Here is a 27,957-nt window from a genome sequence, read left to right as displayed (position 1 = left end):
CTCCCCCCATCTTACTAGTTTAAAGTCTTTGCGATCTCCCTATTTACTCTTTCCGGTTCAGGTGGAGTCTGTCCCCATCGGTACAGCTCCTTCCTGTCCCAGTACTGGTGCCAGTGCTCTTTAGCTGCGTATTAACCCGCCTGATCTGTCTGTCTCTGTGCCAATTTGCACATGGCTCGGGCAGTAATCTAGACCCTCGAGGCCCTGCTTTTTAATTTAGTTCCCAACTCCTGATGGTCCCTCAGCAGGACCGCCTCCCTATTCCTATCCATGTCGTTTGTTCCAACATGGACCACAACTAGATTCTCCCCCTCCCTTTCCAAATTCCTCCCCAGCAGCCTCAAGATATCCCTTATCCGAGCACCAGGTAGGCAACACACCCATCGGGACTCTCGATCATGGCTGCAGAGAACGCCATATATCCCCCCTTCCCCCCCAGCTCCACTAGAATCCCCCATCACCATCACATTTCTATTCTGCTCTTCTTTCCCCCTTCCATATGCGCGCCCCCCCAATCGAAAACAATTTGTCCATCAATTTGAAAAAAAAACAAGTTTCAGAGTTCAAATCTCAATGGTCAGGTGAACTGTAAACTCCTGTTCCAGGCCAGGATTCAACAGCAGTATCCATCTGTGCCCACTGACCCACAGTAACTGACTTCTCTTCAATTTGACTCAGCTGATTTTAAGGTGCCTGCGCGGTTGTTAACTGAGAAATCTTGCTGGGGGCTGACAATCTCTGATGCTGCTGCTTCAAATTGAAAAACAACTGTACAATGGAGATCAACTGAAGCAGAAAATAACATTAAAATGGAAAAGTTAACTTCCATTTTGCCTCTAGGAACTAGGACTGAAAAAACTGATTAATCAAGATCTAAAACTTTGATACATCAAGACTCTGACTAATGCTTTCTTCAGAGTGATATATTTTCTTTGTGCATCACTTTAAATGATCTTAAAATTTCCAAGATTCTATTTTATTTTTCAGTTCTCCTTTCAACTTAACCCTCCCAAAACTTTTCTTATAACCCAAATTTTGTTCTTCTAAAACCATTCATGTCCATAGTTATTTTAGGTCATAACCTTTAATGCAACATCAAATCTAACTGTATAATGATCACCCAGTCAGGTTTAATTAATCTATTTAACAGGGGAGCTAGATCAATATCTGTTGAAAAGAGGGAGAAGATGGAATTGAAGGTTAGAGAGAAATTAACAGTATTGTTTGATTTTTTTCTCCCTCCCCATGTAAGGTAGGTAAAGGAACTTGGTGTTTCTTAAAGTAGGGGTCGGGACCCAACAGACAATGGTGGAAAAGTGCATGCTAAAATAATCATACGAGACTTTGGATGGAGCAGAGAGATGCCCAGGATGAATTTGTATAACAGCACAATCAGTTTGGTGGTTCTTTTCCCTCTGCAAAATGATAGGAGCATAGGACGTACTCAGCTATCTGTTGTTTGGTTACAGTTTTCCCTTATGTTTTTGTTCCGTTGTAAATTCCTAAATTGCTCTGTGCAAGAGACAATAAAGTAATGCTCTGTGAGGATCTACATAATAGAAATCTCATTCCAATTCGGACTTGTGCGGCAGCTGTTAAAACAGTGGGACAATTTCATTGCCCAAATGAAACTGAAAGAAACAAAGACTTATATTTATTTAGTGCCTTTCACAACCACCGGACGTCCCAAAGCGCTTTATAGCCAATTAAGTATTTTTTTTGAAGTTTAGTCACTGTTGTAATGTAGGAAACTAGGAAGGAACTTTAGGTAAAAACGCCAATTGAGTCACAAGGATCGCCCTGTGAGAATTCCAATTTAAACACAGTTGGGTTACATTAAGTACTTCATTGGCTGTAAAGCACTTTGAGACATCCAGTAGTCGTGAAAGTCACTATATAAATGCAAGTCTTTCTTTCTTTCTCTCTTTCTTTCTGGAAGGCTTGCAGTTCACGAAGCCTGCAAGCTGAAATTAACACTAACAAATGGGCAACTTTCCATATTAGAAACTTAAGCTCACATTTGAAGAGATTCAAGTGAGGTGTACATTAGCTTGTGGAAAACTAAATTAATTTTCAATGTGGGAACCAGAAGGGGCCTTATTCTATACAATTTCCAAATAGCGTGCATAAAACAGGTGATGATCCACTGGTGACAGACGCAAACCTCGCTGAGTCAGATGATAAAATATTACTATTTCTTCATATGCATCTTTAGTTAGGTCAAGACACCAAGTTAAAAATGAAGTTGTCAGCTAACTTGGCTGCACCTCTAAAGCACCGTGGGAAATTTTTCTTTGTTAAAGGTGCTATATAAATGCAAATTGTTGTAACCAGTTCCCTTTAAGCTGCGCGGCTGTGCCCGCGCAACAGGCTCACCAGCTTTCAAAATGGGAAAAACCGCGCAGGCACAGTATTTTGAATGGTTGCACACCCCAAAAACAATTAAAGGGAACATTGGTTGTAACTATTGTCATATGTCGCAAGACAAGAATACACAAACTGTCGTGGATCTGAATATAATTAAACTAAATATTCTTGGGCTAGGCTCATTTTTTGTTGAAGTTGCTTACATCTGTGACTTCCTTTTGTCAAGTAATTCATGTGAACAGTTTTGATTACTTGTAAAGATTACCCTGAGGGACATAGAAGCAGGCCCATGCTCTTGCATTACCTATTTTGTCATAGCATTATACAGGTCAGGAGCTAAAAGGACCTTGGAAAAATTATTTTGAAACTGATGGTGTAAAATTATGTACTGTATTGTTAATTTTATCTACTGATTTATTATGTTCCTATGTAACTTTGAGATAAACAATTCACAGTTTAGCCTGAAATATATGGTCCACGCACATGTTTGTTTTCACCCATTAGATCAGGAGTATCACAGAATCACCAGTGCAGATAGAGGCCATTTCGGCCCATCGAGCCTGCACCGACACATATCCCACCCTATCCCTGTAACCCCATGTATTTAATCCCCTAACACTAAGGGTCAATTTATCATAGCCAAATCAACCTAACCTGCACATCTTTGGACAATCCATTCTATAACCGGTATAACCCAACTGCAAAAAGATAGATTGCTATCCCTTTGGCATGCTACATCCCATTCTTTCATTTTATAAGTTTCATTTTATAAGAGGCACAGCCGCTTATCAAAGCTGCCATACGCAATGAACAAGAGTGTTGGCAGATAACCCGACTTGTAACACCATTAATGATTCAAGTGGAAGGTGAAGGACAGAAACTCTACATGATATTTATGGTGTATGTGCCTTTAAGAGCCCCAGGTGTGCGTAATGCCGGTAATTGCCACTTGGGCTATATAAGCCTGTGTATTGTGTATATCCTTTAGAAACTCCCCCCCAGACTTGCTTAGTAAATACCTATGAACCAACTCCTGTCTTTATCTACACACGGACACTACAGTGGCGACGAAGTGGAAACGGACTTACCTGCAATTCGGCAGCACCTCAAGGACATCGATTCCTCCAGCGTCCAGAAGACTCAAGGAAGTAAGAGAAACTGTGGTTTCACCAGCTGGCCAAGCTGGTGACAGGTACTGCGCTAATCCTTCCTGGGCGTCAGGCTGGAGCTCCAGCGGCGGGCTCTACAGCTGAGACAGGCAGCGAAATCGGAGGCAAGCAATAACGGATAGGGAGGGTGCACTCGAGAGACGGCCGGCGCGGCAAGCAGGTCAGCGTTTAGACCTCCGTCGGGAACGAGTCTCCAACAGTGAATAAACGGAAACCACAGTAAAACAGCGTTGTTATCGGTAGCAGCGGCGGGAAAGCGCGGGAAGCGCCATATCTTTTCTGAAATGCCTAAATCTGGTAATATTGAGGCTTTTGGTGGCGAAATAGAAGATTGGACCACATACGTGGAAAGAGTAGAGGTTTATTGCACTGCAAGTGGAATAACAGATGAAAAAAAAGCTTCAGTACTTCTGAACTTAATGGGCGCGAAGACATACGGGCTGTTACGAAATTTAATCACTCCAGCCAAACCAAAGGACAAGACTTTTAAAGAAATTGTTGATACCCTGCAGGAGCATTTAAACCCAACACCGCTGCTGATAGCGGAACGATTCAAGTTCTTCAAGAGAAATCAACACAAGAATGAAAGTAACGCTGATTACCTAACCGAATTAAGAAAGCTATCAAAGTACTGCCAATTCGGAGCAGGACTATCGGATTATCTTCGAGACAAATTTGTTTGCGGTCTCTTAAGTGAAGGAACACAAAAAAGACTGCTTGCTGAAAAAGATTTAACATTGGACAAAGCTTTCAGTATGGCTGTATCATACGAAGCAGCAGCAAAAGGAGCTGCAGAGATACAACAAGAGACACAGGACTTCGGCACCCATAAAATGACACAGGAGTTCGGAAGATGTTATCGCTGCGGCAGATCCACCCATAACCAGAGGGACTGCTGATTCAAGGGCAAAGCATGCAGGCAATGTGGTAAGATTGGGCACATTGCACGGGTATGCCAATCTGGACAAAATAAATCCACTGACAGAAAACAAAAAATCAATAAAGAAAAGTACAGGAAGGTACAAATGACGACGGACAATAGCTCCGAAGACCAGAATAGCGATAGCGACTCCGGAAACAAGAGACTAAGCTGTCTCAAATTACATAATGTACTTGCCAAAGAGGATTACCAAACCATTTGGGTTACCCTCACAATAGCAGGGTCCCCAGTTAAAATGGAGCTAGATACAGGATCAGCTCTAACCGTAATAAATCGACGAGATTACGAGAGGCTATTTTCGCATATACCTCTAAAAGACACATCCATTATCTTAAAAACATATACGGGGCAGAAAGTCTACCCCAAAGGAAAAATAAGGGTGCCTGTGGTATACAACGGCAAAGAAATACAAAAGTTGTATTTATACATTCTACAAGATGGTGGTCCACCGTTGTTGGGACGTGAATGGATAAGGAAGATACGTTTAGACTGGCACTCCATTCAGGCACTGACGGTGACCAGTAAGGAAAAAAACAATGATGACATCATACCTGAACGATTAAAAGACATCTTGGCCAACGCCAAAGAAGTGTTTCAAGAGAAACTAGGAACCTTGAAAGGCATCATCGCCTCAATAAAAGTGGAAGATACAGCAATTCCAAAATTTTTTAAGGCAAGACCGGTGCCATACGCAATACGTCCGGCAGTCGAGGCAGAGCTGAAGAATTTGGAAAAGGCAGGCGTATTATCTAAAATAGATTGGAGCGAATGGGCAACACCCATCGTTCCAGTCATGAAAAAAACATTGAAAAATAACTCTGAGGAACAGAAAAAAATTTGCATCTGTGGGGACTTTAAGGTGACTGTAAACCCGGTCCTTCACGCGGTACAGTATCCTCTTCCGAGGATAGAAGATATTTTCGCCTCACTATCCGGAGGGAAACGTTTCACAAAAATTGACTTGGCACAGGCATATCTACAGATGGAGGTTGAGGAGACCTCTAAAAAGTATCTCACAATAAACACACACAAAGGCCTGTACCAGTACAATCGACTGGTTTTTGGAATAGCATCAGCTCCAGCTATCTGGCAAAGAGCTATGGAGCAAGTCCTGCAAGGGATTCCGGGGACTCAATGCTACCTAGACGACATCCTTGTAACAGGAGAAAACGACAACGAGCACCTTGCCAATTTGGAGCAGGTGCTCACTAGGCTGAAAGAACGGGGCCTACGAGCAAATCGCCCCAAGTGCAAATTTTTCCAAAATCAGATATCATATTGTGGCCACATAATTAATAAGGAAGGGTTGCATAAGTCACCTGAAAAAATTGAAGCAGTTATAAAAGCCCCAGCACCTGAAAATGTTTCACAATTAAGGTCATTCCTGGGATTAATAAATTACTATCATAAATTTTTACCGAACTTATCAACTATTCTACACCCTCTTAATGATCTTCTACAGACAGGAGTGATTTGGAAATGGAACGAAGACTGTAAACGTGCCTTCCATAAATGTAAAGACTTAATCACATCCGAGAAAATTTTGGCTCATTACAACCCATCACTACCAATCAGACTGGCATGCGATGCATTCCCTTACGGCATAGGAGCGGTATTGTCCCATAGATTCCCTGATGGCTCGGAACAGCCGATAGCTTTTGCGTCACGTTCATTGAACTCAGCTGAGCGTAACTATGCCCAGATAGACAGGGAAGCACTCAGCCTGGTATGGGGAGTGAAGAAATTCAACCATTACCTACACGGACAAAAATTTACCTTGCTGACTGACCATCAACCCCTCATCTCCATATTCAACCCTAAAAAAGGTGTCCCCATTATGACGGCACAAAGACTACAGAGGTGGTCCCTTTTTCTAGGGGCACACCAATACAACATTGAATACAAAGGGTCAAAACAGCATGGGAATGCTGACGGTTTATCACGCCTACCGTTGCCAACGATAGAAGAGGCACCTACAGTAGACCCAGTAGAGATATTCCACTCTACCATAGTGGAATGTCTACCGGTGACAAATTCTGCCATTGAAAGGGAGACAAGAAATGACCCTACTCTCTCACGGGTCTACGATTTAACAGTGAAGGGATGGCCAGCACATGGCGAACCACTGTTGCCAGCATTCTCGCAAAGAAGAGAACAGCTGTCAGTGTGCCGAGGAACCTTGATGTGTGGATCCAGAGTGGTGATTCCACCCAAACACCAGGATAAAGTGCTAAAGGAGCTTCACGAGGGGCATCTGGGTGGAGTGAAAATAAAGAACCTAGCTAGGGCGTTTGTATGGTGGCCAGGTATCGATGGAGACATCGAAGACATGACCAAGAGCTGCCTAGGATGCCAGAAGGTCCAAAATGCTCCGCCACAGGCCCCTCTACATCCATGGGAGTGGCCCTCATCTCCCTGGCAAAGGGTGCACATCGACTTTGCTGGTCCATTTATGGACTCTGTTCTTAATCGCAGTTGATGCACACTCCAAGTGGCCGGAGGTAATAAAGATGTCCTCCACCACCACGGAAAAAACCATCACAGTATTAAGGACCATATTTGCCAGGAATGGGCTGCCGGAGCAGATATGTTCTGATAATGGACCGCAATTTGTGTCCGAAGAATTCAGAAAGTTCTTAAAGAACAATGGGGTAAAGCACTACACGTCCGCCCCATACCATCCCGCCACCAATGGATTGGCTGAAAGGTTTGTCCAGACCTTCAAGAAGGCCATCAAGGCCATGGGTAATGAAGACATAAAACTTCAGCACAAGGTGGATAACTTCTTATTTGCATATAGGAATGCAACGCATATGGTTACTAACCAAACTCCCGCCATGATGTTCTACAATAGAAACCTAAGATGCCGGCTGGATTTGGTCAAGCCCAACATCCGAAGGGACGTGGAGAACCGGCAGTTTCAGGGCATGAATGAAAGGCCAACTAGGGCCTTCCAGATAGGCCAACCGGTTTTGGCCCGGGACTACCGTACCGAGAAGTGGCAGCCTGGAACTATCTGCACACGATTAGGACCACTGATGTATACCGTGGACATCGGAGACAGCATAATAAGGCGCCATGCTGACCAAATCATCAAGTCATCCGAAAAGAGACAACCTACACCACCACTCTATACATCTAACGATGAAGTAGAGATACCCATATCTACCTCCGATCCGGTGATACTGGAGCCCGATGAACCCGACACTGGCCTTCAAGCCGAATCAGCCTCGCCAGAAGAACCTACTACACCACCAGAAACTACTACACCCCCGAGGCGTTATCCGGACCGAGTCAGGAAGCCTCCTGAGAGACTAACTTATAATTAATTAATACAGCAATGTATATTATTTTGCATATAACATGTAATTAATAATTACTTAAGATATGATGTACTAGTTAGCTAGAAGGGGAGGAATTGTGGTGTATGTGCCTTTAAGAGCAATTATGGTGTATGTGCCTGTAAGAGCCCCAGGCGTGCGTAATGCCGGTAATTGCCACTTGGGCTATATAAGCCTGTGTATTGTGTATATCCTTTAGAAACCCCCCCCCCCCCCCCCCCCCCACGGCTTCCACTAATTGAATTTATCGGTTTACACCAGAGATGGGAGACCATGCTCTAATAGTAGTCATCTTTTAATAGCCAGACATTGAACTGAAATGCCTCCAAATGTAACCCCACTATTTAAGAAAGGAGGGAGTGAGAAAACGGGGAACTACAGACCAGTTAGCCTGACATCAGTACTCGGGAAAATGCTAGAATCTATTATTAAGGACGTGGTAACAGGGAAGAGAAAATAATAATAGGATTGGGCAGAGTCAACACGGATTTATGGAAGGGAAGTCGTGTTTGACGTATCTGTTAGAGTTTTTTTTTTGAGGTTGTAGCACAATAGATAAGGGTGAACCAGTGGATGTGGTGTATTTGGATTTTCAGAAGGCATTCGGATAAGGTGCCACACAAGGTTATTAAACAAAATTAGGGCTCATGGGATTGGGGGTAATATACTAGCATGGATTGAGGATTGGTTAACGGACAGAAAACAGAGTAGGAATAAACGGGTCATTTTCAGCTTGGCAGGCTGTAACTAGTGGGGTACCGCAAGTATTAATGCTTGAGCCTCTGCTAGTCACAATCTATATCAATGATTTGGATGAGGGGACCAAATGCAATATATCCAAGTTTGCTGATGATACAAAGCTGGGTGGGAATGCAAGTTGTGAGGAGGATGCAAAGAGGCTTCAAAGGGATATAGACAAGCTAAGCGAGTGGGCAAGAACATGGCAAATGGAATATAATGTGGAGAAACGTGAAGTTATCCACTTTAGTAGGAAAAATAGAAAAGCAGAGTATTTTTTAAATGGAGAGATATTGGGAAATGTTGATGTTCAGTGGGACCTGTGTGTCCTTGTACACGAATCGCTGAAAGTTAACATGCAGGTACAGCAAGCACTTAGGAAAGCAAATGTATTGTTGGCCTTTATTACAAGAAGATTTGAGTTTAAGAGTAAAGGCGTCTTACTGCAATTATATAGGGCCCTGGTGAGACCACACCTGGAATACTGTGTACAATTTTGGTCTCCTTACCTAAGGAAGGATATACTTGCCATAGAGGGAGTGCAACGAAGGTTCATCAGACTGATTCCTGGGTTAGGGGGGGATTGTCCTATGAGGAGAGATTGAGTAGACTAGGCCTATATTCTCTAGAGTTTATAAGAATGAGAGGTGATCTCTTGAAACATACAAAATTCTTGCAGGGCTTGACTGGTAGATGCAGGGAGGATGTTTCCCCTGGCTGGGGAGTCTAGAACCAGGGGTCACAGTCTCAGAATAAGGGGTCAGCTATTTAGGACTGAAATGAGGAGAAACTTCTTCACTCAGAGGGTGGTGAATCTTTGCAATTCTCTACCCCAGAGGGCTGTGGAGGCTCAGTTGTTGAGTATATTCAAGACCAAGATCGATAGATTTTTGGATATTAAAGGAATCAAGGGATATGGGGATAGTGCAGGAAAGTGGAGTTGAGGTAGAAGATCAGCCATGACCTTATTGAATGGCGGAGCATGCTCGAGGGGCTAAATGGCCTACTCCTGCTCCTATTTCTTATGTTCTTATATTTGCTTGCAGTATTGAACAACCAACTGCGAGAGGAGATCTCTTGTGCAAGGCAGTGGGATTCTGCCTTTGCTCATTGCAATGTTGTCCAAGACCTACAGTTTGCAGGGCCAATGAGATGTCTGTCTGTGTGCCTTGGGACGTTTTACTGCGTTAAAGGTGCTATATAAATACAAGTTGTTGTTGTGCTCTCATCTATTAAAGATTCAGGGAAACAAGAAATGCATACAGAAACTTTTGCTTGTAGGAGACAACCCCCTCCAGGCTGGCATGCCCTCTATCCTCAACCACTAATATAGGACCTAGTGTTAGTTCAGAAAGAAGCACAGATCTATTTCCTGAAAATGTTCCAAGTTGCTTACAGTGCAGCTTCCACTTGTGAGGGTGAACTGAGACGAGAGTGTGTCTGCAGCTATGTTGTCTACCCTGAGCAAAAGAGTAATCTTATGGGCTGGATTTTCATTCAGCAGTCGGGAAGGAGGCGGGACTACAACTTTCGGGTTTTAGTCCCGCCTCCATCGACGTCCAGCCAATCCACGCGATTTTCCCTTGATTGACCTTGTTGAGCCCGCTGGCCAATTAAGGGCCACACGGCAACAGGTGACGTCAGACTGAAATTTCATCTGTCAAGACGTGCTGACAGAGGAAATATCAGTGTTTCACAGCTGTTTGAAGCTGTCAAACACTGACAGTCTGACTTCTAACCAGAGTCCTTCTACACAGACTCAGTTAGAACTCTCACCGGCACTGAAAGTTGCAGGCTGTCACTTTTGACAAATCGCAGCCATTCTGCTTTCACTGCCGGCTGAATGATGGACTCCCGACGCCTAGAGGAAGAAAGGCTGTTAAGGTAAGTACAGGTAATTTAAACTTCTTTACACACTTTAGACACACCAAACACACTTACCTTTGCACTCATGCACCCATCACTCACCTGAACACCGACATCTCAACCCCTCCAAGACCTTCAACCTGATGGCCCGCCTGCTCTAACCTGGCGTGGTTTGGAGCCGTCGGGAATCCCACACGACAACCCTCAAAATAGGGATTAGGCTAAAATCTGCCTGTTAACTGGCAGTTAATTGGCACTAATCCCATCCCGCCTCAGGTCGGCGGGTCCCAGTGCGGGGCGGGTATCTGCCTCCTCTGAAACTTACGTGGAGGCGGGTTTTGGGCGGGATGGTGTCGGGACCCCCGAATTCGGGATTTTGGCCCCCCGCACGCCTAAAAGCCCACTTCACGGCATACTGAAAATCTAGGCCTATGACTCAGTCAGTCTCATAGTAGTAGGATTGCATCCTGACAAAGGAAGCAGAGGGAAGTTCCTCCTCCATTATTGATCTAGTGGACCATCATAGAAACATAGAGATAGGAACAGTAGTAGGCCATTCGGCCCTTCGAGCCTGCTCCGCCATTCAATGAGATCATGGCTGATCTTCGTCTGAGATCATAGCTGATCTTACCAGTTCAGTACCCCGTCCCCGCCTTTTCTCCGTAACCCTTAATCCCCTTAGCCTTCAGAAATATATCCAATTCTCTCTTGAAAATATTTATTGAATTAGCCTTCACAGCCCTCTGTGGCAGGGAATTCCACAGGCTCACCACTCTTTGAGTGAAGAAATTCTTCCTCATCTCTGTTTTAAATGATTTGCCCGCTATTTTTAGACTGTGGCCCCTGGTTCTGTGCTCCCCGGCCATTGGAAACATTCTCTCTGAATTCAGCCTGTCCAGGCCTGCCATAATTTTATATGTTTCGATGAGATCCCCTCTCAATCTTCTAAACTCCAGTGAGTACAAGCCCAAACTATTTAATCTCTCTTCGTAGGTCATTCCCGCCATTCCAGGTATCAGCCTGGTGAATCGCCGTTGCACTCTTTCCATGGCAAGAACATCCTTCCGCAGATGGGGCGACCAAAACTGTACACAATACTCCAGATGCGGTCTCACCAGCACCTTGTACAGCTGTAGTAAGGTATCCCTATTCCTATACTCGAACCCCCTTGATATGAAGGCCAACATACCATTTGCCCTCTTAATCGCCTGTTGCACCTGCATGCTCTCCTTCAGTGACTGGTGCACAAGAACACCCAGGTCCCTCTGCACTTCCCCATCTCCCAATCTATTGCCATTTAGATAATAATCTACCCTCCTGTTTTTACCCCCAAAGTGGATAACCTCGCATTTATCCACATTATAGTGCATCTGCCACGTATCCGCCCATTCCCCCAACCTGTCCAAATCGCACTGTAGCCTCCTGACATCCTCATCAGAGCCCACCCCTCCTCCTAGTTTAGTGTCGTCAGCGAATTTGGAAATATTGCATCCAATTCCCTGATCCAGATCATTTATATATATTGTGAACAGCTGGGGTCCCAGGACAGATCCTTGCGGCACCCCGCTGGTCACTGCCTGCCACTCCGAAAACGAGCCGTTTATTCCAACTCTCTGTTTTCTATCCGCCAGCCAGTTCTCTATCCACGTTAATACTTTGCCCCCAATTCCATGAGCCTTAATTTTGCATGATAATCTTTTGTGTGGAACCTTATCGAAGGCTTTCTGGAAGTCAAGGTACACTACATCCACTGGCTCTCCCCCATCTATTTTACCAGTTACTTCCTCAAAAAATTCCAGCAGATTAGTCAAACACGATTTACCCTTTGTAAATCCATGTTGACTCTGTCCGATCCTTTCCCCATTTGTCAAGTGCTCCGCTATTTTATCCTTAATAATGGACTCTAGCATTTTGCCCACAACCGATGTAAGGCTTACTGGTCTATAATTCCCTGCTTTCTCTCTACCCCCCTTTTTAAATATTGGGGTAACATTAGCTACCCTCCAATCCACGGGTACTGTTCCCGAGTCAATGGAGTTCCGGAAGATGATCCTTAGAGCATCTGCTATCTCCAGGGCCACCTCCTTAAGTACCCTAGGATGTAGTTTATCAGGCCCCGGGGATTTGTCGGCCTTCAGTCCCCTCAACTTACCCAACACCATATCCCTAGAGATACTAATTTCTGTCAGCTCCTCCCTCTCATTAGTCCCTATGTTTGCCGATATTCCTGGGAGGTTATTTGTGTCCTCCTTTGTGAATACAGAACCAAAGTATGAGTTTAATTGGTCTGCCATTTCCTTATTCTCCATTATATATTCTCCCGAATCGGACTGCAAGGGACCGACTTGGGATTTTACCAGTCTTTTCCTCCTGATATACCGATAAAAGCTTTTGCAGTCTGTCTTTATGTTTGCTGCAAGTTTACTTTCGTATTCTATTTTCCCCTTCCTGATTAATCCCTTTGTCCTCTTTTGCTGTATCCTGTACTGCCCCCAATCTTCCGGTCTGGTGCTTTTTTTTGCCAGTTGATATGCCCTTTTTTTTGATTTTATGCTGTCCCTAATTTCCCTCGTTATCCACGGTTGAGTCACCTTTTTAGGTTTATTTTTATGCCAAACCGGTATAAACATGTTCTGGAATTCTTCCATTCTATCTTTGAATGCTTGCCATTGTCTATCCACTGTCAATCCCCCCAGAAACACCACCCAATCAATCTTACCCAATTCCCGTCTCATACCCTCGTAATTCCCTTTATTTAAGTTCTGGACCTTAGTCTCTGATTCAATTTCCTCACTCTCCATCTCGACTGAGAGCTCGATCATATTATGATCGCTCTGACCCAAGGGGCCTCGTACAAGAAGATTGCTGATAAGTCCCTTCTCATTGCACAATACCCAGTCTAAAATGGCCTGATCTCGAGTCGGCTCCTCGACATATTGGTCCAGATAACCGTCCCGAAAACATTCCAGGAATTCCTCCTCCTCAGAATTTTTACTAATTTGGGTAGTCCAATCAATATGTAAATTAAAGTCACCCATGATGACAGCTGTGCTCTTATCGCACGCTTCTCTAATTTCCCTTTTTATGCCTTCCCTCACCTCCATATTACTATTTGGAGGCCTATATATCACACCCACTAACGTTTTCCTCCCCTTGCTATTTCTCATCATGTTCTCACCATACATTCTACTGTGCTCAGGAAGTGTTCCAGAGCTTACCTAACTGTCCTTAATTCCAGTTAATTGTGTGAACTGGACTGCTCTATTGGCTGGATTTGTGCTCGCTGACCGACATTGGCTCCCGGTCCACCAACGCCTCAATTTTAAACTTCATAGTGGTCAAATCCCTCCAACCCCTTGCTATCTCGGTAACCTCCTTCAGCCCTACAACCCTCAGAGAACTCAGTGTTCCTCCAACTCTGACCTCTTGTGCATTTCCCACTTCCTTCACCCCACCATTAGCAGCCATGCCTTCTTCCGACTAGGCCTTAAGCTCTGGAAGTCCCTTTGCCTCTTCACTTCTCCCTCCTCCTTTAAGAAGCTGCTTAAAACCGACCTTTTTGACCAATTGTTTGCTCACCTGTTCCAACGTCTACTTCTTTGGCTCAGCATCAATTTTTCTCTGATTACACTCCTGTGAAGCACCTTGGGATGTTTTACTACATTAAAGATGCTATATAAATACAAGTTGTTGTTTTCAAAACGGTGGCCTCAATTTTAACCCTCGTCGCCCAGCGAAAATGGCACGTGAGGAATGGTTAAATTTAAGCTAAGTCGACTTACTGGCCTGAGCTCGCTCTGCATGCTAGAACTCGCTGTCTGGGCTTACACATCAAGAAAAGCCACTTGTGTGTGCCATCACTTGTAGAACCATGCATCAACAATAGTTAGCTCACCTTTGAGGGGGGAAGCTGGAAGAAACCAAAAAAGAAAGCCTATATTGAGTTTACTTGTAGTGCCAGACTGGCTTTCGTACCCTTTTGAATTAATTCTTTGTGGAAGTCTTGAAAGAGTTTGAGATGCATTCACAACGTTTGCTTCCTTGTTCTTCCCACTCAACAGGCTGCTTCTTGGTTTGTGTGTTTCTAACCCAACTAATTTGTCATTTTCATCATCATCTGCTGTGGTCTCAGTCAATGGCACAGATACTAGTTCCACACATTTAGTGAAACTGTAATGATCTGTAATGAAAGAAGGACAGATAATGAGATTATGTAGTCTCTGTAAAACCAACAACAAAGTGCTCTGAATAAACCTTTTTTTTTTTTAAAAAAGTCAGTTTCCACATTAAACTGCAGGATAAGCAACAGGAAGGACACGGTTTGAACTAACATACGAGCCACAATGTTCAAGCGGTCCTTCCTCAACTCCTTCATAAAGACCGCCATCTGGAAATGTACGTTAGTTCTTTTGAAAGCAAATTATTACAAGGAGCCAGCTAACCACCAGTAATTCTGGCCAATGATATGCCCTTTCATGAGCCTTAACTATAGATGAATACTGGGAGGTAAGAGCAGAATAGAAATGTGGAAGTGATAGGGGATTCTATAATTAGGGGGATAAATAGCATCCTCTGCAGCCAAGAACAAGAACAAGAATCCCAAAGTTTGTGTCACCAGGGTAAGCGATATCTCGTGGCAGCTGGAGAGGAATTTGGAAAAGGCCGGGGGGGGGGGGGGGTAAATCCAGTTGTTGTGATCCATGTCGGAACAAACTATTCAAGAAAGGAGGGGGACAGAAAGCAGGAAACTATAGGCCAGTTAGCCTAACATCTGTCATTTGGAAAATGCTGGAATCCATTATTAAGGAAGTAGTACCAGGACATTTAGAAAATCATAATGCAATCAAGCAGAGTCAACGTGGTTTTATGAAAGGGAAATCGTGTTTGACAAATTTATTAGAGTTCTTTGAGGATGTAACAAGCAGGGTGGATAAAGGGGAACTAGTAGATGCAGTGTATTTGGATTTCCAAAAAGCATTCAATAAGGTGCTACATAAAAGGTTACTGCACAAGATAAGAGCTCATGGTGTTGGGGGCAATACATTAGCATGGATAGAGGATTGGCTAACTAACAGAAAAGAGAGTGTCAGGATAAACAGGTCATTTTCAGATTGGCAAACTGTAACTGGTAGGGTGCCACAGGGATCAGTGCTGGGGCCTCAACTATTTACAATCTATATAAATGACTCGGATGAAGGGACCGAGTGCACTGTAGCCGAATTTGCTGACGATACAAAGATAGGTGGGAAAGCAAGTTGTGAGGAGGACACAGAGTCTGCAAAGGGATATGGATAGGTTAAGTGAGTGGGCAGATGGAGTATAATGTGGGAAAATGTGAGGTTATCCACTTTGGTAGGAAGAATAGAAAAGCAAAATATTATTTAAATGGAGAGAGACTACAGAATGCTGCAGTACAGCGGGATCTGGGTGTCCTCATACATGAAACACACAAAGTTAGCATGCAGGTAAAGCAAGTAATTAGGAAGACAAATGGAATGTTGGCCTTTATTGCACGGGGGATGGAGTATAAAAGTAGGGGATTCTTGCTCCAACTGTACAGGCCATTGGCAAGACTGCACCCAAAGTACTGCGTACAGTTTTGGTCTCCTTATTTAAGGAGTGATATACTTGCATTGGAGGCAGTTCAGAGAAGGTTCAATTGGTTGATTCCCGGGATGAAGGGGTTGTCTTATGAGAAAGGTTGAGCCTATACACATTGGCGTTTAGAAGAATTTTTCTAGGACACGGGTCCCATCAGTGCAGCTCCTTCCTGTCGCCAGTGTCCCATGAAAAGGAACCCCTCTTTCCCACACTAGCCCTTTAGCCATGTGTTAATTCTCCTGATCTAACTGATTTTATGCCAATTTGCACGTATAAGAAACATAAGATTCTGAAAGGGCTTGACAGGGTAAATGCGGAGAGGATATTTCCCCTAGTGGGGGAATCTATAACTAGGGGGCATAGTTTCAGAATAAGGAGTTGCCCATTTAAAACAGAGGAGGAATTTCTTCTCTCAGAGGGTCGTGAATCTGTGGAATTCTCTACCCCAGCAAGCTGTGGAGGCGAAGTCATTGAATATATTAAAAACTGAGAGAGACAGATTTTTGAACTACAGGGGAGTCAAGGGTTATGGGGAACGGGCAGAAAAGTGGAATTGAGGCCAAGATCAGGTCAGCCATGGCGGGGCAGGCTCGAGGGGCCAAATGGCCCACTCCTGCTCCTATTTCTTATGTTCTTATGTAACAAACGACATAGGTAGGAACAGGGAGGAGGTCCTGCTAAGGGAGTATTGGGAGTTAGGAGCTAAATTAAAACGCAGGACCTTAAGGGTAATAATCTCTGGATTACTGCCCAAGCCACATGCAAATTGGCATAAAATCAGTCAGATCAGGAGAATTAACATGTGGCTAAAAAGCTGGTGTGGGAAAGAGGGGTTCCTTTTCATGGGACACTGGCGCCAGTACTGGGACAGGAAGGAGCTGCACCGATGGGACCCGTGTCCTAGAAAAATAAGGACATAAGACATAAGACGCAGGAGCAGGAGTAGGTCATTTGGCCCCTCGAGCCTGCTCCGCCATTCAATAAGATCATGGCTGAACTGATCTTGGCCTCAACTCCACTTCCCTGCCCGCTCCCCATAACCCTTGACTCCCTTATCATTCAAAAATCTGTCTATCTCCACCTTAAATATATTCAATGACCCAGCCTCCACAGCTCTCTGGGGAAGAGAATTCCAAAGATTCACGACCCTCAAATAAGAAATTCCTCCTCATTTCCGTTTTAAATGGGTGCCCCCTTATTCAGAAATTATGCCCCCTAGTTCTAGATTCCCCCACGAGGGGAAACATCTTCCCTGCATCTACCCTGTCAAGTCCCTTCAGAATCTTATATGTTTCAATAAGATTCCCTCTCATTCTTCTAAACTCCAATGAATATAGGCCGAACCTGTTCAACCTTTCTTCATAAGACAACCCCTTCATCTCCGGAATCAACCTCGTGAACCTTCTGAACGGCCTCCAATGCAAGTATATCCTTCCTTAAATAAAAGGAGACCAAAACTGTAGGCAGTACTCCAGGTGTGGTCTCACCAACGCCCTGTATAGTTGCGACAGGACTTCCCTACTTTTATACTCCATTCCCTTTGCAATAAAGGCCAACATTCCATTTGCCTTCCTAAGTACTTGCTGTACCTGCATGCTAACTTTGTGATTCATGTGCAAGGACCCCCAGATCCCTCTGCATTTTGTAATCTCTCCTCATTTAAATAATAACTTGCTTTTTTATTTTTCCTACCAAAGTGGATAACCTCGCATTTTCCCACATTATACTCCATCTGCCAGATTTTTGCCCACTCACTTAGCCTATCTATATCCCTTTGCAGATTTGTTGCGTTCGCCACACAATTTGCTTTCCCACCTATCTTTGTATCATCAGCAAATTTGGCTACAGTACACTCAGTCCCTTCATCCAAGTCATTAATATAGATTGTAAATAGTTGAGGCCCCAGCACTGATCCCTGCGGCAGCCCACTAGTTACAGTTTGCCAACCTGAAAGTGACCCATTTATGGTAAATAGGGAGGTGGCAAAGGCTTCAAACTAGTAAGACGGTGGGGGAAGGATTTACAAGAAATGAAACCAGCCTAAATATAAACAAAACAGGAAAGGAGAGCATAGCAAATAATAAAGTATGAGAGGGCATTGATGGCCCGGGAATAAATAGTGTTATAGAACAGGAGTTTAAAAAGAGGGTTAAAAATAAAGTGAGAGGAACTGCTATTAAAAATGAGTTAAAGTGTCCGTAATAAAACAATCATGCGTTGCGAGGAACCAGACATGGTAGGGATTACTGTGAAACATAGAAGATAGGAGCAGGAGTAGGTCATTCGGCCCCTCGAGCCTGTTCTGCCATTTAATGAGATCATCCAAATTCAGTACCCTGTCCCTGCTTTCGCCCCATAGCCCTTGATCCTTTTAGCCTTAAGAAATATATCTAACTCCTACTGAGGCATGGCTACAGAAAAATCAGGACTGGGAATTAAACATTGCAGGGTATAACATATGTAACCCCTTCACGGTTCTCTAGATATGTGAGATGTGGTCTCTGTTGTAGACAGTATTCTATAGTCCAGTAAGGAGATCACTACTACAATGGCTTAATTCTAATTATCTTACTTTATAGTTTTAACGTCAGACAGTATAAGAAGATTACGGGTCAATGACCTAAATTAGACATTTGCATACATTAGAATGAATCTAGACATAATAAACATACATTCTCCATTTATATGGATTCGAAGGAGAATCTGTCCCTGTGTCCAAATTCGAGTGCACTCTTTCGTTGGCGCGCTTAAGTTGGAGCTCATGGTATGTATAATGTCTGCAAGACTTACGACTCCGAACCCCTTCGTTGAATTCTCTTCACGATCACTGAATCCCACTTTGAGTTCTGGATGCAGAGCTACTAATACGAAGGGCGGCGGCCGAGTTTGGAAGCCCGGGACGGGATGCGGCAGCCATTTGCCTCCTGAGCCCTCTTTTCAGAGCTCCTGCCCCCTTTTCTTCCAGTCGCTCGCGTTTCCCGCTCGAAAAACCCGACTCCACCCCTTCCTCCTGGGGTTTCTGCCTGGAGACTGCGCAGCCTCACTGTCTGCAACAGTTGATACTGGTGCAGAATTATGGAAAGTCTGCTCTTAGTCACATTGTGTCCTTAAAAGTTCTTGCCGTACCTTCACATGGGCAACTTTAACCCAGGGATTTATAACAATGATAATAGTGTCTAAGTTAAAGATTGATAACCATACTTAGCGTACATAACATTTCCAGTGGGTATTACACTCCCCCCCCTACCAAATATAGGCATGTCCCCATGACTAATGAACTTTACACATAAGTGGTTGCATGCTTCCCAACCATGTATAAAGGGAGGTAACATATCGAACCGCAGGGGCTATCATTACACTTGGCACTCCTAGTGTACTGTATGTCAATCTTTCAGGAACCTTCTTAACTCGCTGTGAGCTCCTTATTTCGGATACCCGGTCTTCAGTTCCTTCAACTACGTTGGAGGCGTTGGTTCCTTTGTTATCATGCCTTTCAGTCTCTTATCTCCTTCTCGGAAGCATCTGGTTCTTCCCAGGCCGTGTCCAAGTCTGAGCTAAATGGTTCAGACAATTCATCCAGATTCTGTCTTATGCGTCTTTCTGGGAGGTCGTACCATTGATCCCATTCTTCATCTTCCGACTTATCAGGTTCCTCATGATCCACACACTGTCATGGGTTTTCTGTCTTCTGGAACAAAGTTTTCCTGGTTTAGCGTTTTTTTCCTTCTTCTTCTTCTCTGCAGGGTTCTCCTACTAGGAGTCGGCTCATTATCCGCTGGCGGATCCAGACGCACTTGCTGTCCCAATGGCAGGATATGATTCCGGTGCAGTATTTTTATGGGTCCATTCCCACCTGCAGGTTTTAGCCGAAACACAGGTAGTTGTGACATTTGACTTTCAACAATGTAAGGTGTAGAAGCCCAGCGGTCTGCTAACTTATGTTTCCCTTGAAGTCCTAGGTTCCGTATGAGAACTCGGTCACCAGGCATGAGTTGGGAAAAACGGATCTTCTGGTCATACCTCTGCTTATTTCCTTTATTCTGTTTGGCAGAAACAGACTCAGCAAGTTCATAAGCAGCTTGCAATTCCTTTCTCATGTCAGATACATACTTGAGGTAAGTTCTCTGTGATGTGCCATCACTGGATACTCCGAAACACAAATCCACCGGCATCCTCGCTTCACGTCCAAACATGAGGTAGTACGGTGAAAAACCAGTAGCGTCATTTCGGGTACAATTATAAGAATGAACAAGATGTCCAATGTGCCGACTCCACTTGTTCTTTCGCTTTGAATCCAGCGTTCCAAGCATGTCTAACAAAGTACGGTTAAACCGCTCAGGTTGAGGATCTCCCTGAGGATGGTATGGAGTTGTTCTTGACTTCTCAATCCCGAGCATGGACAACAACATGTATAAGTCTACTTTCAAAGTCTCTACCTTGATCACTGTGTATTCGCTTTGGCAGTCCATAGTGGATGAAGTATTTCTCCCACAACACTTTGGCAACGGTGGATGCTTTCTGGTCCTTTGTGGGAAAAGCTTGGGCGTAGCGAGTATAATGATCTGTAATGACCAAGACATTTGCGGTATTGCTGGAATCGGGTTCGATGGACAGAAAATCCATACAGACAAGGTCTAGAGGTCCATCACTTTGCATGTGAAACAGAGGAGCAACTCTTTTAGGTAAAGTCTTTCTCTGGACACAGCGTGCACAGGACTTGCAGAACTCCTCAACCGCAGACTTCATACGCGGCCAATAGAATCTGTCCTTGACCAACCCATAGGTCTTATCTACTCCCAGATGACCTGCGTCATCATGCAAAGACTTCATCACTATTTCCCTGTACTTTTCAGGCAGGACCAACTGTGAATGACATGGTTTAGTGGGTGGGTGAGTGATTCTACACAACACTCCCTCTTTAATTTCCAAGTGGTCCCATTCTCTTAGGAGCAGACGAGTCAGGATGTTTTGATTTGTCGATCTGTGTAATATCACCCAGACGGAGAGCTGAAAACACCTCATGAATACAGGGATCCTCCTGTTGTGCTTTGGATATTTCAGATGAACACAACATGGGTAAGTTTTGTACATCCAAACTGGAAAGGTTGCAAAATGCCTGGGGAACAGCATGCATTGACGCTCCCAAGTGGTCAATCTCTCGGGCATGAAATGAATTCTTTGGTCCAGATACCACGGACATCTGACACATTACTTTCACATCTGCTGAAGCAACATCTTTCCACTCTGGTTTCTGGTAGTGTGGGCGACGAGGCAGAGCATCTGCGTCAATGTTCTGGTTCCCAGGTCTGTACCCGAGACTAAAGTCGTAAGCAGATAGTGCAGCAAGCCAGCGGTGGCCGGTGGCATCAAGTTTTGCCGAAGTCAACACATAGGGTAATGGATTATTGTCTGTCCTCACTTCAAACTTCGCTTCATACAGATAATCCTGCAGCTTATCCACCACCCCCCACTTCAACGCCAAGAATTCTAGCTTATGAGCTGGGTAGTTACGCTCTGATGGCGTAAGACTGCGACTGATGAACGCTACAGGTCTCAGTCCTGCTCCTTGGTCCTGATACAACACACCACCCAACCCTTCTTGACTGGCATCCACGTGTAGCACATATGGCAGCTGTGGGTTTGCAAAAGCCAACACGGGGGCTCGAGTAAGACTTTGCTTTAAGGTGTGGAAGGCTTCTTCGCATTTCTCATCCCATCTAACACCAAAAGGCTCAGAGGGTTTGAAGTAGTCCTTGTTCTCTTTACCTTTAGCCTTTTTCTTCCTCTCGGCTGGTGGGAGGTAACCAGCCAGCAGCTGATTCAGAGGATGGGCCACTTTGGAGTAATCCTGCACAAAGCGCCTGTAATATCCGCAGAACCCAAGAAATGACCGCAAGGCAGTCACCGTGTTCGGTTTGGGCCATGTGGTAACAGCTTCGATCTTGGATGGATCTGTGGCTACTCCATCCTGTGATACAATATGCCCCACATAGGACATGGATGTTTGGCAAAACTGACACTTGTCCAATGATAGCTTGAGACCTTCATCCTCCAGGCGACCAAGCACTTTCAGCAACCGAGCTTCGTGTTCTTCAAGGGTTGCCCCAAACACAATGATATCGTCCAAGGACACCAATACTTCGAGCAAGTTCATGTCCCCAACTGTTTGTTCCATTATTCTTTGAAAAGTTGCTGGAGCGCCTGAAACTCCCTGTGGCATCCTTTCAAATTGGTAGAACCCAACTGGACATATAAAGGCTGTCTTTTCTTTGTCCGATTCACTCATCGGTATTTGGTAGTATCCACTTCTGAGATCCAACACACTGAACCACTTGCTTCCATTAAGACAAGCCAGTGCATCCTCAATTCTTGGAACGGTGTATTGGTCGGGAATAGTACGTCTGTTATGCGTCCTAAAGTCCACACACATCCGAATCTTTCCGTTCTTTTTCCTCACCACCACTATAGGAGATGCATAAGGACTCCTGGACTCGGTAATGATCTCAGCTTCTTTTAACTGCGACAGGTGCTGTCTCACTGCTTCGATGTCAGCTGGTGCCAGCCGTCGAGACCTCTCACGAAAGGGTTTATCCTCGGTAATTCTGATAGAATGGCGAGTACTCTTACTACAACCAACATCAAACTCATGAGTAGAGAAAACTCCTCTCCATCATCTTCCTGACTAATCGGCCCTTCCATTCTTTAGGAACGAATGAATCTCCAAAGTTGAAGGAGGAGGGTGTCAGATCTCCGGTTGAGTTAACTTTGGACTCTTCCTTCACATGTGACGACAGTACATTTACAGGAAACAGATGCGCAATCGGCATTCCTTTCCTCAATGTGATTCCTTTGCCTGACATATTCCTCACGGTCACTGTAACTCTCCTTGACATCACAGCTGTCGGGGTCTGCAACTCTGGTCTCACCAGAAGCTCATTTGGAAACCGTGGTTCTTCTGCAGGATCATCAGGTGACTCTCAGAATGGCTTCAGTACCTGGCATTCCAGGGAATTTTGGTATCCCAGGGATTCTAGCCACTCCTCCAGGACGCAGGGTGATAGGTTTGGCTCGAACGTACCACACAGTTCCTCTTTTGCTATCATCGACGTCGGAAGAAAGTTCAGGCAGTTTCTCAAAAGCCTTTTTGAAAACAGGGTGAATGTATCTGGTGCTCAAGAAGTTTTCACCTCCCTGCTCTTTGCAGCTTGTCAGGAGTCGTCTCACTATGGGTGTATTACTGCCAACCAGTGTGAAAGCCTCACCTTTCACCATGGGGTCAGGGCAAACCAACACAAGTGCATCAATGGTCTCAGTGGTCCCTACATCAGCTTCTAAGAACTCCAACCTCAGCGACAAATAGCCATCATATGGGTAATCAGCAGGACTAAGGCCCCAGATCAGCAGAAGACTGATTGGGGTTAACGGCAAATGCGTCAGGTATCGGTCATAGAAGGATCTGTACAGTATGGTAACCTGAGAACCCGTGTCGAGGATAGCTTTAGTATAAATGCCTTCAATCTGTATTGATACAGCAGAACTCGGCCCTACTAAACCTTCAGGTATGATGTCTTTCATATCCCCTCGTCTATTATTGCACTTAGCGGAACGTGTCTTAACTACAGGGACAGCAGGCCGTTCCGTTACTGTGCCCCTTTGTAGTTTCCCGACTTCTTGGTAAGTTTTATGAGACGGTCATTTACTTTTTTTAGATTTTCCTCACCTCTACATTCTCGCTTGAAATGTCCATCCTTTCCACAGTTATAACAAAAGACTCCAGGTCTATCTCCTTCATGGGGATATCCTTTAAAGGAATCATTCATTTTGCTGTTAGACTTCGCAGGGTGTTCAACCTTTTGCACCCGTGCGTCATCCCTTTCTGTGTTGGGCTTAGACCGAAAATATGCCATCTCGGCTCTCATGACATTTAGTTCCATCTCAGGGTTGACATCACCCTTAGGAGTAGGAACTGTAACAGGAGTCACAAGCTTGGACATCACAGCACTCTTTGCTACATTCCGGGCCTGAAGCATATCCTCCTCCTCTCTGACTTCCCTTAGCAGCTCAGTGAAGGTAGGTGGATCTCGCAACTTATGGGTCATGCGTATGCGAAGAGCAGTCACGTCTTCGAGCAATGCACCTCGCACAACCTGTTCAATGCGGAATCGATTCATTTCAGGCAACTCAATCCCTCTTTTCCGTACCATACAATGCAGCAGTTTGTCTATTCTCAGCAGATAACTGGACAGCTTCTCTCCCTCACACTGGAATGTGCTTCTGAATCTGACCATCAAATCTGAAATGGTTTCAGTAGTTCCAAAGGCAGTTTCTAGAGCCTGCATATAGTCAAAGGAAGTAGCAGAGGTGTTCTGCGCCTTTAAGAATCTTACAATGTCAGCAGCAGGACCCTTAAGGCTTTCTACTATTCTCTGCCTCTTCACATTGTCACTGCACTGCCATTCCTCTAGCAGAGGCAGGGTCTGCTCAGCCCAGGCGTCGTACTCCTCTTCCCCACTGAGAGTTGGTCTCACTCCTGAGAACATACGGAGCTTACGGTATCCCTGAGCCTCGAAGGGCAGATTGGTGCATTTATCCACCAGAGAACTAATGGCACTGACCGAGTGTTCATATCCAGGGCCGAAAGACCTATCAGACCTTTGACATCAGCAACAGTCTTTCCTTCTTGTCTCAAGAATGACAACAACTTGGTCTGAAACCCTTCTTCCTTAGTAGTAATAGGGACAAACTGAACTGGCCAGGGACCAGCCTCTTCAGAAAGCCCAACTGCCTCAGGTAAACCATGACCTCTCAGGTTCTCTGATGTCTGGATCAACACAAACTGCTTCTTGGTAGCTGTATCCAAGCAGCGCTCAACTATCCTAACCTTTCCAAAGGCTTTGACACAATTCAGAGCCCTTAGCAAGACATCATCAGGGTCATCGTTAGCAACACCATTCAGCACAATGGCATGGGTAGTAGCTATCTGCTTCCGTTTGCACCAAGCTTCAACCTCAATAACATCCATCTTTTATGCTCAAACAGCCCAGTAGAAACCACAAACCACTCTCTTAGCAATGAGCATTCAATACTGTTAGTTTATTGACATAAATAGACCACAATCCCGGACGAGCCCCCAAAATGTAACCCCTTCACGGTTCTCTAGATATGTGAGATGTGGTCTCTGTTGTAGACAGTATTCTATAGTCCAGTAAGGAGATCACTACTACAATGGCTTAATTCTAATTATCTTACTTTATAGTTTTAACGTCAGACAGTATAAGAAGATTACGGGTCAATGACCTAAATTAGACATTTGCATACATTAGAATGAATCTAGACATAATAAACATACATTCTCCATTTATATGGATTCAAAGGAGAATCTGTCCCTGTGTCCAAATTCGAGTGCACTCTTTCGTTGGCGCGCTTAAGTTGGAGCTCATGGTATGTATAATGTCTGCAAGACTTACGACTCCGAACCCCTTCGTTGAATTCTCTTCACGATCACTGAATCCCACTTTGAGTTCTGGATGCAGAGCTACTAATACGAAGGGCGGCGGCCGAGTTTGGAAGCCCGGGACGGGATGCGGCAGCCATTTGCCTCCTGAGCCCTCTTTTCAGAGCTCCTGCCCTCTTTTCTTCCAGTCGCTCGCGTTTCCCGCGCGAAAAACCCGACTCCACCCCTTCCTCCTGGGGTTTCTGCCTGGAGACTGCGCAGCCTCACTGTCTGCAACAGTTGATACTGGTGCAGAATTATGGAAAGTCTGCTCTTAGTCACATTGTGTCCTTAAAAGTTCTTGCCGTACCTTCACATGGGCAACTTTAACCCAGGGATTTATAACAATGATAATAGTGTCTAAGTTAAAGATTGATAACCATACTTAGCGTACATAACATTTCCAGTGGGTATTACACATATTTAGAAAAGATAGAGGGGGAAAAGGGGGAGGTGGAGTAGCTGTACTTATTAGGGATAACAATGGCAGTAGAAAAAAGTGGCCATCATCAAGACAGAAATAGAATCCATGTGCATAGAGATAAAACATAATAAAGGATCAAACACACTAATAGGGCTAGTCTATAGGCCACCTAATAGTGGAAGGGAGGTATAGGAAGAAATATGCAAACAAATTAGGGAAATGAGTAAAAAACATAGAATAATAATCATGGGGGGACTTCAACTACCCCGATATTAATTGGACAGAAGAGCTAGTTAACGGGAATAAGGGAATGGAGTTCTTACAATGTGGACAGGACTCCTTTCAAACCCAATATGTGAAAAGCCCAACAAGGGAGGATTCGCTATTGGATCTAGTCATAGGGAATGAATCAGAGCAGATAGGAGAAGTAAAAGTAGGGGAATATCTAGGCAATAGTGACCATAACATAATACGCTTTAAGTTAAAAGTTGAGAAGGACATAAGTATGACAAAGACCAGGGTAATAGATTGGAGGAAAGCTAATTTTGAGGGGCTGAGAATGGAACTTGGGAAAATAAAATGGACAACAATATTGGCAAACAATGATGTAGAACAACAATGGGAATTTAAATCTGTGTTCAACAGAGTTCAGAAGAAACAAAAATGAGCTAAATACTAATGGATGAATAAAGCCATAAAGGGAAAAATTGAGGGTAAGGAATGAGGCATACATTAAGTACATGGCAAGCAGGGGAGAGCATAAGGGAGAATACAAAGAGATTAGGAGAGAAGTCAAAAAAAATTAGGAAGGCAAAGAGGAACTTTGAAATTAAATTATCAAGAAACATAAAAGAAAATAGTAAAATATTTTACAGGCACATAAGTAAAAAAAGTCAGGATGGGAATAGGACCACTAAAGGATGAACAGAATAATACCACAGGCAGTGATAGAGACATGGTAGAAATATTAAATAATTACTTTGCTTCAGTATTTACCAGGGAGATAGAACAGGTGCACATAGCATCAGATGATGAGATTAATAATGAGATGACTTAATTTAAAATAAAAAGGCGAGATGTATTAAATAAACTAATCAAACTCAGGATAAAACCCTTGGTCCGGACGGAATGCATCCGGGTATTTTAAAAGAATCTAGGGAAGAGATAGCAAAGGCATTACTACACATATTTAATAATTCCATCAGAACAAGGTATAGTGCCAGAGGACTGGCAGATAGCTAACGTAATAAATATATTTTAAAAAGGGAGATAGAACATGTCCAGGGAACTATGGACCTGTCAGCTTAACATCGGTGGTAGGAAAAATAATGGAATCTCTACTAAAGGAGAAAATAGAAGAACATCTAGAAACCAAAAATATAATAATGAATAGTCAGCATGGATTTCAAAAGGGAAAGTCTTGCTTGACCAACCTCAATGAATTCTTTAAAGAGGTAACAGAGAGAGCAGACAAGGGTAATGGAGTAGATGTAACTGATCTAGATTTTCAAAAGGCCTTCGATAAGCTACCACATAATAGAGTAATGAATAGGGTCAGAGAATGCAGAGTCAGGGGACAAGTAGCAGAATGGAGAGCTGGCTGGATATAAGATAGAAAGCAGAGAGTAGGGGTAAGGGGTAGCGATTCAGAGTGGCAGAAGGTGGGAAGTTGTGTTCCACAAGGATCAGTGCTGGGACCACTGTTATTCACAATTTATATTAATGATTTAGACTTTGGAATCAAAAACACAATTTCTAAATTTGCAGATGACACCAATTTTTTGGGGGGTGTTAGATAGTCAATACTGAGGAGAACTGCAACAAATTACAGGAAGACATTAATAAGCTTGCAGAATGGACATATAATCAGCAAATGAATTTCAACACAGATAAATGTGAGGTATTACATTTTGGTAAGAAGAATAGGGAGGTCACTTATTACTTGGAGGGCGAGAGTCTGGGTCGGGTAGAGGAGCAAAGGGATTACGGAGTACAAATACAAAAATCACTAAAAGTAG

At 44.1% G+C, this 27,957-nt stretch overlaps 1 protein-coding gene across 5 annotated transcripts in view; it reads right to left on the bottom strand.

Moving 5' to 3' along the window:
• The window catches only part of LOC147124655 (uncharacterized), a 176,738-nt gene that overhangs the window by 91,212 nt on the left and 57,569 nt on the right, over positions 1–27,957 (bottom strand). For all 5 annotated transcript variants that reach the window (XM_085991062.1, XM_085991090.1, XM_085991079.1 and 2 more), the window contains one exon: positions 14,397–14,601. In XM_085991062.1, the coding sequence (XP_085847188.1) occupies positions 14,397–14,601 (205 nt within the window). The remainder of the gene's footprint in view (positions 1–14,396; positions 14,602–27,957) is intronic.

Source organism: Somniosus microcephalus, chromosome 1, assembly GCF_052327205.1.
Source record: "Somniosus microcephalus isolate GS21.2 chromosome 1, FLI_Smic_1.0, whole genome shotgun sequence".
NCBI classification, from domain to species: Eukaryota; Metazoa; Chordata; class Chondrichthyes; order Squaliformes; family Somniosidae; genus Somniosus; species Somniosus microcephalus.
The sequence above is the reverse complement of the archived record's forward strand: the minus strand, read 5'-3'. Positions and strand labels throughout refer to the sequence as shown.